General features: G+C 37.6%; 1 protein-coding gene across 11 annotated transcripts in view; it reads right to left on the reverse strand.

Moving 5' to 3' along the window:
- SPEF2 (sperm flagellar 2) overlaps window positions 1-12,535 on the reverse strand; it is a 209,611-nt gene that overhangs the window by 168,600 nt on the left and 28,476 nt on the right. For all 11 annotated transcript variants that reach the window (XM_025270631.3, XM_025270630.3, XM_044932613.2 and 8 more), the window contains one exon: window positions 10,545-10,731. In XM_025270631.3, the coding sequence (XP_025126416.2) occupies window positions 10,545-10,731 (187 nt within the window). The remainder of the gene's footprint in view (window positions 1-10,544; window positions 10,732-12,535) is intronic.

Raw genomic sequence — 12,535 nt, forward strand, 5'->3', positions numbered from 1 at the left:
GGTTATATAATTTTGGTATCCAGAAGCATATGGTCTTGCAACTCAGTCATCTTAAATGATGATTACTTCCTTTAAAATCTGATCAAAAATAATTTAGGTAATTGTTTTCAAGGTTTTATAAACAAAGGCTAACGCTCAAATTATAAGCATGTTTTCAGAAACTTGGAATTGTGCTATATGCACTCAATATAAATATTAGTGATAAAGACAAATGCAGACATTGTCTGGCTGAGAATGGCAGATCTGATAAGTTCCCGGCAGGGCCATCTCAATTTCTACGTGACAGGATGGGGAGACTGGAGAAGAGGCTAAGAGGAAATGACCTACAGTTTACCTTAGAAAATCCAAGAGTGGTTGTAACCTGAGAGAGAAACTAGATGCACTCATCCCTTGGCTATTTTAAGAGAAAGAAGGGGAACAAGCATTAACAGTGGAAGAAGCATTAAACTGGCAATCGGAGGCCCTGGTCATTGCAGCTCCACCTCTACCATTGATTGGCTGTGTGGCCTTGGGCAAGTAACTTGGATTTTCAGGGAGTATTTCTTGACAGGTGAAATGAGGGGTTTGGGTAGAAGATGGTCTCCAAGGCATCTTTAAGTTCTCTCAGTCTGTCTAAACAGAGACACCATGTGGAAGGAGGAGGTAATTAAACTTCTCCAGGGAGAAGACTTGGAAGAACATCTACATGTTGGAGTTGTCTATTTAACACTAGATGGTAAAGAATCTGCCTATAAAGCAGGAGACCTGGGTTCAATCCCTGGGTTGGGAAGATCCCCTGGAGAAGGGAATGGCAACCTACTCCAGTATTCTTGTCTGGAGAATTCCATGGACAGAGGAGCCTGGTGGGTGCAATCCATGGGACCACAAAGAGTCAGACACAACTGAGCAACTAACTCTTTCACTTTCAATCCAGTTGTTTAGGAATAAAATCTGGCATCACTAATGACACTGTTTCAGATTAAGGGAGAAATACTATGTATATTTTCAGAATCAAGATACAAACAACAACACTCTATGGAAAGTAGCAAAACTTGAACTTGGGAACTATATAAAAATGTAGATTAAATAAAAGTTCAATTGAAAATAAACATAAATTTTTTTTCTATTAGTAACATATCAAATAAAAAATAAAATCATGAACAACTTTGAAACCTGTTTCATCTAGTTATAACATTCTAGAAGTTTTAACGTTAATAATTTGTTGCCTGTGCTGCCAGTGGAGGTGAGGCAGAATGTAAAAACGACCATAGGTTCTTCAGCTTTCTTCACCCACAGCCTTGCAGTGCTATCCTGCAGATATTCCCATCAAAAAGCAGAATCTATTTCGCCACTTCTTAAATGGGTAGGGGGTGGCCTCGGACTTGAACTGGCCAATGGGACATTAATGAACACAAAATAAAATGAAACAAAACGCTTGGGGCCTGAATTAATTCTCCTGTGACCTCTGCCACTGTTACCATATTTTCTGCTCAGTTAAAAAATGAGAAACCATAGATGGAGAGATACCAGCCTTCTCAGTTGGAACTGATGAAACTCTCCCAAGTCAGTCAGCCTCAGCCAGCCTCTGAGACAGGACAAATAAGACCAGCAAAGGCATACAGCTGATCCCTGCCCAAGTTATCTACCACATTTGGGGGTGGTTTGTGATGGCACAGTCAAAGCCATGTTTATTAAAAGTATAGCCTTGATTTATTATTCCAAGTGAATTCTATACTTAATGTGGAGTATTAATGTGGAATATATTTGGCTGTGTTTATATGGCAAGGCAATTTGGTTGTTGAGATGAGAGCTGGTCATTCTGATCCTTATAAAAACTGGGCTGGTTAGATACGTCTTGCTTATTGCTTAGATGACAACATATTGTGATTGAAAAGGAAAGCAAAATTACTGTTGAATGGCTGAGTCAATGTTACATATATAAAGCTTCAGTATGAAGAACCGTCAACTGTATTAGGACTTGTACTAAAAAGTTGAGTGGAAAAGATTTTTTTGTTCCATTGTACAAGTAGTTCATGTTTTATATATAGACTTTTCCTCAAAATTTCATTAGAATTTGGGACACATTTTCTCACAGAAAGAAAATATGTTATGCTTAGGTGTTCAGGGAAGCCTATAGATGTCTGTTTAACCCATAATGTACATGAAATAGTCTATATCTGCAATGAATAAAACAGAAAATAATAGAAGTCACATTTCTCTTTTAACTATATATAATTATATTTGGGGAAGATTTATACATATACACAATCCAAAACATGCTCAGTTTGATTGTCACGACCTCTGCCTTTCCCATGAGTTGGAGCTAGGAGCTAACTCTGGTGCATATCATTGCTTTAATTCTCTAAATATGCTCGAGTAGCTCTCTTGGAGGACAGTGGCTTCACCAAACACAGAGAAGAAGCAGCACAGAGATGGAGTTCCTTTAGTGGAAATATTAGTCAGAGAACCAACTTTCTTCAGTGTCCCTTAGGTTGCTAGATCCCTGAATAGATCTCTAGCTAGAGACTGAAAAAATCGAAGCTGTGAACATTTTGGTAGAAAGTGACGGAAGCCAGAAAGCATTTATTTTATATATTACCCAGTTTTCTAAGTAATATCTCTAAGTAACATTTTCTAAGTAAATGTCAATCCTGAATGACAAGCAAAAAAGTAGAAAGAAAAAACCTAGCAGCCAACACACAGCTGTTTTATAATATAAATGAAAATGTGTTCAAAATCTCACTGCTCGTTAATGAAATGTGAAATAGGTAGTTATTTTAAAAAAGCTACTTTTTAATCATCGAATTTTCATAACCTGTAATTCATCTAATGAAAAGAGTGACTATCAAGCTGGCTGAGTAAAAATATTAATAAATGTGAATTCAAAGTAAGAAATTACCTTTCAGCACAAAGAGATGGCAGAGTTATTCTTTGAATTTTTCACTGAAAAAGGAGTGACTCTATCAGAGTGACTCTGATACTGGATAAACAGTGTTACTTCTTCATATGTATAAGAAGCCTGGATTTCTCTTCAGTTAACAGAACACCACTGAGTAGACCAGATGTAATTAGGTGAATAAAAGAAGTGCCTTCAAATGGCCCTTCATATTTCAGACACACAGATTTGTCCTACTTACATTCACAACCTGAATCACCTTCCTCCCCGTCTGTTCTTACCATCTTCTGTATCATAGCTAACGACTCCTCCATGCACTCGGCTGCCCACGCCAGACACCTGGCTGCTCATCCCACTTTTCACTCCTCCATGTCTAAGCAGTCAGTTTTTCTCATTGATTTTACTTCTCAAATAGCTCCTGAAGCCACTCCTTTCCATCACTACTGCCACTACCCTAAATGTAAACTGGAATAATTCCTTACCTGGATTACAGAAACAGCTATAACTTGGTCATCCCTCCTGTCATCTATTTTTAAAAGTGAAGCCAGACTGACCTTCCTAAATGTCAGTCTGGCCTGTCACTCTTGTTCCTCTTTGCACTCAGGATAAAGTATCCTATTTCCCTCTTTACAGCTTATAAGGCCTCTGATGGCTTGGCTTCTGGGGACTCCTGCCAGATAACATTTAATTTGCTAAAAGCCCTGAGCCATCCATGCAATATTCTCTCTGAAGACACACTTTACCTTCCACTATCTCTACCTCTGCTGGAAACTAACTCCTCACCCTATACCCAGAACCACCCCCATCTTCAATTGTCTAACTTCAACCCTCCCTCATGCTTCGGTGCTCTCCTACTCTAGAAACCGTCTCTGAGGCAGGCCAGAGCTGGACTTCCCTCTCCTCACTTTCATTGTACCTCCACACTCCAATGTAGTTGGTTGTTTACAGATCCCCCCCAAACAGCAAGCTCTGTGAGAGCAGGTTTCCTATTATTCTTGTTCACTGTTGTATCCTAGGCCTAGGACAAGTTCCAGAGCATAGAAGAGATCCAGTAAATATGTGTTCAATGTAAGAGTTGTTCAGTGATTCTCAATCCGTAGCTGAATCAAATCACCTGGAGGGCCTATTAACACAGATGATGGGCCCCAAGCCAGAGAGCTGTGATTTGAGTTTCTGACTCAGAAGGTCTGAGGTGGGACCTAATTATTCACGTTCCTAAAAGTTTCCTGGTGATGCTGATGCTGCTGGTCCAAGGGCCACATTTTGAGGGCCATTGTAGTAGATCAAATCGACAGGTCTAATGAATTTTCCATGTTTTCATTTAAACACTCCCTTTTTGATAGTATCAATTGATATGGAAAAAAATTTTTGAAAAAATTCAGTATCCTTTCATGATAAAAATTCTCAACAAATTAGGTAAGGAATGTAACTCAACATAATAAAGGTCATATATGATAAGCTCACAGTTAACATCATACCTAAAATATGATGCTAAAAGCTTTTAGGTTTTCACCATTTCTCAAACATAAAAAATAAGACAAGATGTCCACTCTCACCATTTCTACTGGTACTGGAAATCCTAGCCAAGGAAATTGGAAAGAAAAAGAAAAAACAGGCATCTAAATCATAAAGGAAAAAATAAAATGTCTCTGTTTGCAGATGACATGCTTTTTACATATAGAAAACTCTAGACTTTCACACAAAAAAATGTTAGAACCAAAAAACAAATTCAGTAAAACTGCAGGACACACAAAATAAACATATGAAAATAATTCTTGTTCCTACACACTAACAAAGAATTATCTGAAATGAAAATAAGAAACCAATCCCATTTACAATAGCATAAAAGTTAAAAAAAAAAAAAAAGTAAGAATAGATTCAACCAAGGAGGCAAAAGATCTATACACTGAAAACTACAAAACATTAATAAGAAGAGCTGAAGAAGATATGAATAAATGAAAAAGATGTTCATGGATTTGAAGAACTAATAACGTTGAAATGTCCATAATACCTAAAGTGATCTACAGATGCAATGCAATTCCTAACCAAATTCCAATGGCATTTTTCACAGAAATACAAAAACAATCCTAACATTCATTTGGAGCCAGAAAAGACTCCAAAGAGCCAAACCGGTTTGGAGTAAGAAGACTATCAAGCTTCCTGATTTCAAAATAAATTACAAAGCTTCAGTACTCAAAAGAGAATGGTATTGAATTAAAAACAGAACTATAGGAAAATGGAATAGAATAAAGAGCCCAGAAATAAATCCACATATGTGCAGTCAATTGACTTTCAGTAAGGGTGCCAAGGCTACACAATGGAGGAAGGATGTCTCTATAACACATGGTTCTGGAAAAACTGGATATCCACATGCAATAGAATGGTACTATACCCTCGTCTCATACCATGTATAAAAATCAATTCAAAATGGATTAGAGACTTACACATAAGATCAAAAACTATAAAACTAACAGAAGCAAACGTAGGGAAAAACACATCTTGACATTGGTCTAGGCAATTAATTTTTTAATCTGACCCTAAAAGCACAGGCAACAAAAGTAAAAATAGATAGGGAAGAGTACTATTTGCAAACCATACATGTTGGCTAATATCCAAAATATACAAGGAACTCAAACAACTCGATAGCCAAAAACCAAGCGCCCGGATTTAGAAATGGTCAAAGGACCTGAAAAGACATTTCTCTAAAGAAGACAAACAAATGGCCAACAGGTATATGGAAAGGTGATCAACATTCCTAATCATCAGAAAATGCAAATCAAAACTATCTGTTAGAGTAAGTTCAGTTTAGTGGCCAGGTAGTGTCTAACTCTTTGTGACCCAAAGGACTGCAGCACACCAAGCTTCCCTGTCCATTACCAACACCTAGAGCTTGCTCAAATTCATGTCCATTGAGTCAGTGATGCCGTCCAACCATCTCATCCTCTGTCATCCCCTTCTCCTCCTGCCTTCAATCTTTCCCAGCATCAGGGTCTTTTCCAAGGAGTCAGTTCTTCACAACAGATGGCCAAAGTATTGGAGTTTCAGCTTCAGTATAAGTCCTTCCAATGAATATTCAGCACTGATTTCCTTTAGGATGGACTGGTTGGATCTCCTTGCAGTCCAAGGGACTCTCAAGAGTCTTCTCCAACACCACAGTTCAAAAGCATCAATTCTTCTCTGCTCTGTGTTCTATATAGCCCAACTCTCACATCCATACATGACTACTAGAAAAACCACAGCTTTGACCAGACAAACCTCTGTCAGTAAAGTAATGTTTCTGCTTTTTAATATGCTATCTATATTTATCATAGCTTTTCTTCCAAGGAGCAAGGGTCTTTTAATATCATGGCTGTAGTCACCATCTGCAGTGATCTTGGAGCCCAAGAAAATAAAGGCTGTCACTGTTTCCATTGTTTCCGCATCTATTTGCCATGAAGTGATGGGACCAGATGTCATGATCTTAGTTTTCTGAATGTTGAGTTTTAAGCCAGCATTTTCACTCTCCTCTTTCACTTTCACCAAGAGGCTTTTCAGTTCCTCTTCACTTTCTGCCATAAGGATGGTGTCATCTGCGTATCTGAGGTTACTGATTTTTCTCACGGCAATCTTAATTCCAGCTTATGCCTCATCCAACCCAGCATTTTGCATGGTGTACTCTGCATATAAGTTAAATAAGCAGGGTGACAATATACAGCCTTGAGATACTCCTTTCCCAGTTTGGAACCAGTCTGTTGTTCCATATCTGGTTCTAACTGTTGCTTCTTGACCTGCAAACAGATTTCTCAGGAGGCAGGTAAGGTGGTCTGGTATTCCCATCTCTGGAAGAATCTTCCACAGTTTGTTGTGATCTACACAATCAAAGACTTTGGCATAATCAATAAAACAGAAGTACATGTTTTCTGGAATTCTCTTGCTTCTTCAATGATCCAACAGATGTTGGCAATTTGATCTATGCTTCCTCTGTCTTTTGTAAATCCAGCTTAAACATATGGAAGTTCACGGTTCACATACTTTTGACTCCTGGCTTGGATAATTTTCAGCATTACTTTGCTAGCATGTGAGATGAGTGCAACTATGCAGTAGTTTGAAAATTCTTCGGCATTGCCTTTCTTTGGGATTGGGATGAAAACTGACCTTTTCCAGTCCTGTGGCCACTGCTGAGTTTTCCTAATTTGCTGGCATATTGAGTGCAGCACTTTCACAGCATCAACTTTTAGGATTTGAAATAGCTCAACTGGAATGCCATCATCTCCACCAGTTTTGTTCGTAGTCATGTTTCCTAAGGCCCACTTGACTTCACATTCCAGGATGTCTGGCTCTAGGTGAGTGATCACACCATAGTGGTTATCTGGGTCACGAAGATCTTTTTTGTATAGCTCTTCTGTGTATTGTTGCCACCTCTTCCTAATATCTTCTGTTTTTGTTAGGTCCATACCATTTCTCTCCAATTTTATTGTGTCCATCTTTGCATGAAACGTTTCCTTGGTATCTCTAATTTTCTTGACGGGATCTCTAGTCTTTCTCATTCTATTGTTTTCCTCTATTTCTTTGCATTGATCACTTAGGAAGGCTTTCTTATGTCTCCTTTCTATTCTTTGGAACTCTGCATTCAAATGGATATATCTTTCCTTTCCTCCTTTGCCTTTAGCTTCTCTTCTTTTCTCAGCTATTTGTAATGCCTCCTCAGACAACTGTTTTGCCTTTTTGCATTTCTTTTTCTTGGGGATGGTCTTGATTACTGCCTCCTGTACAATGTGTACAATGTCATGAACCTCTGTCCATAGTTCTTCAGGCACTCTATCAGATCTAATCCCTTGAATCTATTTGTCACTTCCACTGTATAATCATAAGGGATTTGATTTAGGCCATACTTGAATGGTCTAGTGATTTTCCCTACGTTTTTCAATTTAAGTCTGAATTTGGCAATAAGGAGTTCATGATCTGAACCGTAGTCAGCTCCTGGCCTTGTTTTTGCTGACTGTATACAGCTTCTCCATTTTTGGCTGCAAAGAATATAATCAATCTGATTTTTGTATTGAACATCTGGTGATGTCCACGTGTAGAGTCTTCCCCTGCGTTGTTGGAAGAGGGTGTTAGCTATGACCAGTGCTTTCCCTTGGCAAAACTCTGTTAGTCTTTTCCCTGCTTCATTATGTACTCCAAGGCCAATTTTGCCTGTTACTCTAGGTATCTCTTGACTTCCTACTTTGGCATTCCATTCCCCCATGATGAAAAGGACATCTTTTTTGAGTGTTAGTTCTAGAAGGTCTTGTAGGTCTTCATAGAACCGTTCAACTTCAGCTTCTTCTGGTTGGGCCATAGACTTGCATTACTGTGATGTTGAATGGTTTGCCTTGAAAACGAACAGAGATCACGCTGTCTGAGTTTGCACCCAAGTACTCTTTTTTTGACTATGAGGGCTACTCCATTTCTTCTAAGGGATTCTTGCCCACAGTAGTAGATATAACGGTCATGTGTATTAAATTCGCCCATTCCAGTCCGTCTGAGTTCACTGATGCTTGAAATTTTGATGGTCACTCTTGTCATCTGTTGCTTGAACACTTCTAATGTATCTTGATTTATGGACCTAACATTCCAGTTTCCTATGCAATATTGTTCTTTATAGCATTGGACTTTACTTTCATCATCAGTCATATCCACAACTGGGCATTGTTGCAAATTTCTGTTAGAATCAGTTCAGTTCAGTCGCTCAGTCATGTCCGATTCTTTGCGATCCCATGAATCACAGCACTCCAGGCGTCCCTGTCCATCACCAACTCCTGGAGTTCACTCAGACTCACGTCCATTGAGTCAGTGATGCTATCCAGCCATCTCATCCTCTGTCATCCCCTTCTCCTCCTGCCCCCAATCCCTCCCAGCATTAGAGTCTTTTCCAATGACTCAACTCTTCGCATGAGGTGGCCAAAGTACTGGAGTCTCAGCTTTAGCATCATTCCTTCCAAAGAAATCCCAGGGCTGATTTCCTTCAGAATGGACTGGTTGGATCTCCTTACAGTCCAAGGGACTCCAAAGAGTCTTCTCCAACACCACAGTTCAAAAGTATCAATTCTTTGGCAGCCTTCTTCACAGTCCAACTCTCACATCCATACATGACCACTGGAAAAACCATAGCCTTGACCAGACGGACCCTTGTCGGCAAAGTAATATCTCTGCCTTTCAATATGCTATCTAGGTTGGTCATAACTTTCCTTCCAAGGAGTAAGCGTCTTTTAATTTCATGGCTGCAGTCACCATCTGCAGTGATTTGGGAGCCCCCCAAAATAAAGTCTGACACTGTTTCCAATAGCTATTATCAAAAAACATAAAACAAAAATGAGATAAGTGTTGGCAAGGATGTGATGAAAATGGAATCCTTGTAAACTGTTGCTGGGATGTAAGCTGGTATAACCACTGTGGAAAATAGTATAGTGCTTCCTTTAAAAATTAAAAATGGAATTACCATATGACCCTGAAATCCTACTTCTGGGTATATATCCAATGGAAATGAAAGGAGATGAAATCAGTATCTCAAAGAGATGTTTGCAACCCTATGGGCACTGCAGCACTATTCACAACGGCCATGATACAGAAACTATCTAAGTGTCCATTGGTGGATGAATGGACACTTAAGTGAGTATAGATATGCATGTCACATTTTCTTTATATAGATAAATATTATATATATATATACACACACACATAAATATATATATATATATATGTATATATTTATATCTAGAATGAGCTTTCTAGGTGGCGCTAGTGGTAAAGAACCTGCCTGCCAATGCAGGAGGTATAAGAGATGTGGATTCAATCCCTAGGTTGGTAAGATCCCCTGGAGGAGGACATGACAAGCCACTGTGGGCTATGGTCCATAGGGTCACAAAGAGTCAGACACAAATGAAGCGACTTAGTACACACGCATGCATATATAGAATATGATCAATCTTAAAAAAGAAGAAAATCTTATCATTTGTGATAATATGTTTAAACCTGGAGAACATTACGCCAAGAAAAATAAGCCAGACATAGCGAGACAAATATTACATAATCTTACTAAATGTGGAATCTAAAAAAGTTGAACTTAAACAAAAGCAGATCTTAAGTATTTTCACCAAACACACACACAAAAATGGTAACTTTTTTTTTGTTGTTATGGTGATGGGTGTGCTAATTAGTTTGATTATGGTAATCATTTCACAATGCATACATATATCAAAACATCAATTATATACTTTAAATATATACAATTTTTATTTGTCAATTATACCTCAGTAAACCTGGGACAAAAAGTTCTCTTTTTCCTCTAAAAGTAACAACAGATATACATGGTTGCCATAACTTTTAGATTCCTATTTTGTCAGTATTTTTTATTGTGGTAAAATATATGCAATATAAAATTTACCATTTCAACCATTTTCAAGTGTACAATTCAGTGTACAATTAAGTAAATTCAAAATGCTGTATAAGCATCACCAGATTTTAGATTCTTTGCTAAGTGTTCTATGTAGTTTTTTTCCCGAGTGTATTTGCTGCCATGGTGTGAAGATGAAACGCTGATTCAGAGTAGCGCATAGCACATACAGAAGATATACATAAGAGTGTATAAAAGACTGTATTTTGTAAAAATTTCCAGGACTTTTATTTAATCAATAACTACACATCTTACCTCTTGGGCTTCATGAGCTATTAACTGATCCATTAAGAGTCTCCGCCGTCTTTTCTCCCTTTGCTCTCGTGCAAAAGCATTTTCTTCAAGGCGTTTTTGGATTTTTTTAATGTAGTCATCATCTGAATAAGTGTTTAATAAATCAGTGGTCGTCTGGCCTGCTGTATCTAGAGAAGTCTTGGATGCACTAAGAACAATAGTTTTTAGTTAGATTTTAAAGTACAACTCAATCACACACCACTACTTGTGACTATAGAGGAAGACCTCAGGGGATGGCTCCCTTGGGTGCTCTGTTCATTTATTAATACAAGCATTAAAGCAAATATTAGAACTTCAGTGTTCAATTTAAAATATAACTTATAATGTTATTCAAAAGACAGGGAAACATTATTATGGTATTCAGGGATTAAACAGTCATCAATTCTCATACAGACAGAAGTGTTTTTATGAAAGCATAGTTAATTCATGTTTAACAAAGTAATAATCACACATGTTCTTTCCTAATCTGAGTACATACAGTTTTATTAAATCAAAGATCAAACCCATTTACATAGTTGAATCAAAATTCTTAAATTATAATTAGTTCTACTTAATAATCACATATTTATGGCACAGATCATATTTTATTATAGTTCATTATTTCTATATTTGCTGCTTCCAGCTGAACTCTGGGCACAGAAGAAAAGTATACTATTTTTACTTTTCTATGTACCCATGCCTCACAGTACTGACATGTAGATGATGTTTGCCAAATTTCAAATCATATGCTAAGAAGCACTATACAAGTATAATACAATTTCAAAAAAATTACACACTGAAATTCTGGTTATTTTATCAGCAGGTGCTCAACCTTTGATTGTATTCTGTCAACTGAGAGTCGTTCAGCAGAAATTGTGTAGCTAGCAAAGCCTCAGGAAGATCAAAGACAAATTTTAACTTTACTTACTAAGATTTAGTATAATTCTTATGAATATTAATTTATGAAATTAATATGAATTTATGAAAGTGTAGCATAACTTTTTTAGATCCTTCATCAAAATTCTTATTATATTTTTACTTAAATGTGATGTTTAAGAGTCTGCCTTACACTGAGCATGGGTTAATAGGTCTCCCTCAACATTGTGTTTGGCTGCTACCAATATACTTAAGATATTGATTCTCCTTTGTTCACCAATCAGTCTATCCAACCATACATATACCCATCTTCTGTCTTATGCCAATCAAGGCCTGAAGAAAGTTACATGATATTTTCTTGAATAAATATTCATTTTATGTGATGTGGGTTTCTTGAGGGCAATAATTATGTTTACTTTATATCTGTTTGCCAAGCCTCCATAGAGTTAGTAATTGTATGAGTGTGAATTATTAGTGATAGGAACCTTGGTTAAATTCATGTGTGTGTTAAAAAGCAGTTGTTAGAAGGAAACTAACGTAAATCTATGACTCAAAATGTCAAGTTACAGCAGCCAACAGCCTCAGAAAAGAAACAAAGAACAAGAAAGCAGGTGGCATTTACTATTTGTTTTAAAAAATAAAGAGTATATGTGGGGGAAAAGCAGCAATGGTTGTTCTTGCATTGCTCTCACTGAGCATTCATTTCATCCTTTCACAAAAGAAATGATAGACTTTGAAGTGACATCCATGAGAAAGTGTTTTGGGAGCAGGCTTTGAAAGGGGCAGCTGCAGAAATTGCTCCTTAGGTCACCCTAAAAGATGATTTTAGTGCTTTTTGCCATCAAGTAGTGTGAAATTTCTGGAAGAGTCCAGAACATGCTTGATTATAAGCTAAGGATTCAGAATGAACTAAAGAAGTAGTGGTCAATAACAGGGATTAAGAAAGGCCATATTGTACCATAGCTTTTTTGTTTCTTTAAAAGTTTGCTCTAGGCCAGTACCTCCCAGCATATTTTTTTATCTGGGGGTCCATCAGAGGAAATGCCCTTTGTGAAGTGCACTGGAAGGGATTTGGAGTCACTGCTGGGGCTGCTCAC

Source organism: Bubalus bubalis, chromosome 19, assembly GCF_019923935.1.
Source record: "Bubalus bubalis isolate 160015118507 breed Murrah chromosome 19, NDDB_SH_1, whole genome shotgun sequence".
Classification (NCBI taxonomy): Eukaryota; Metazoa; Chordata; class Mammalia; order Artiodactyla; family Bovidae; genus Bubalus; species Bubalus bubalis.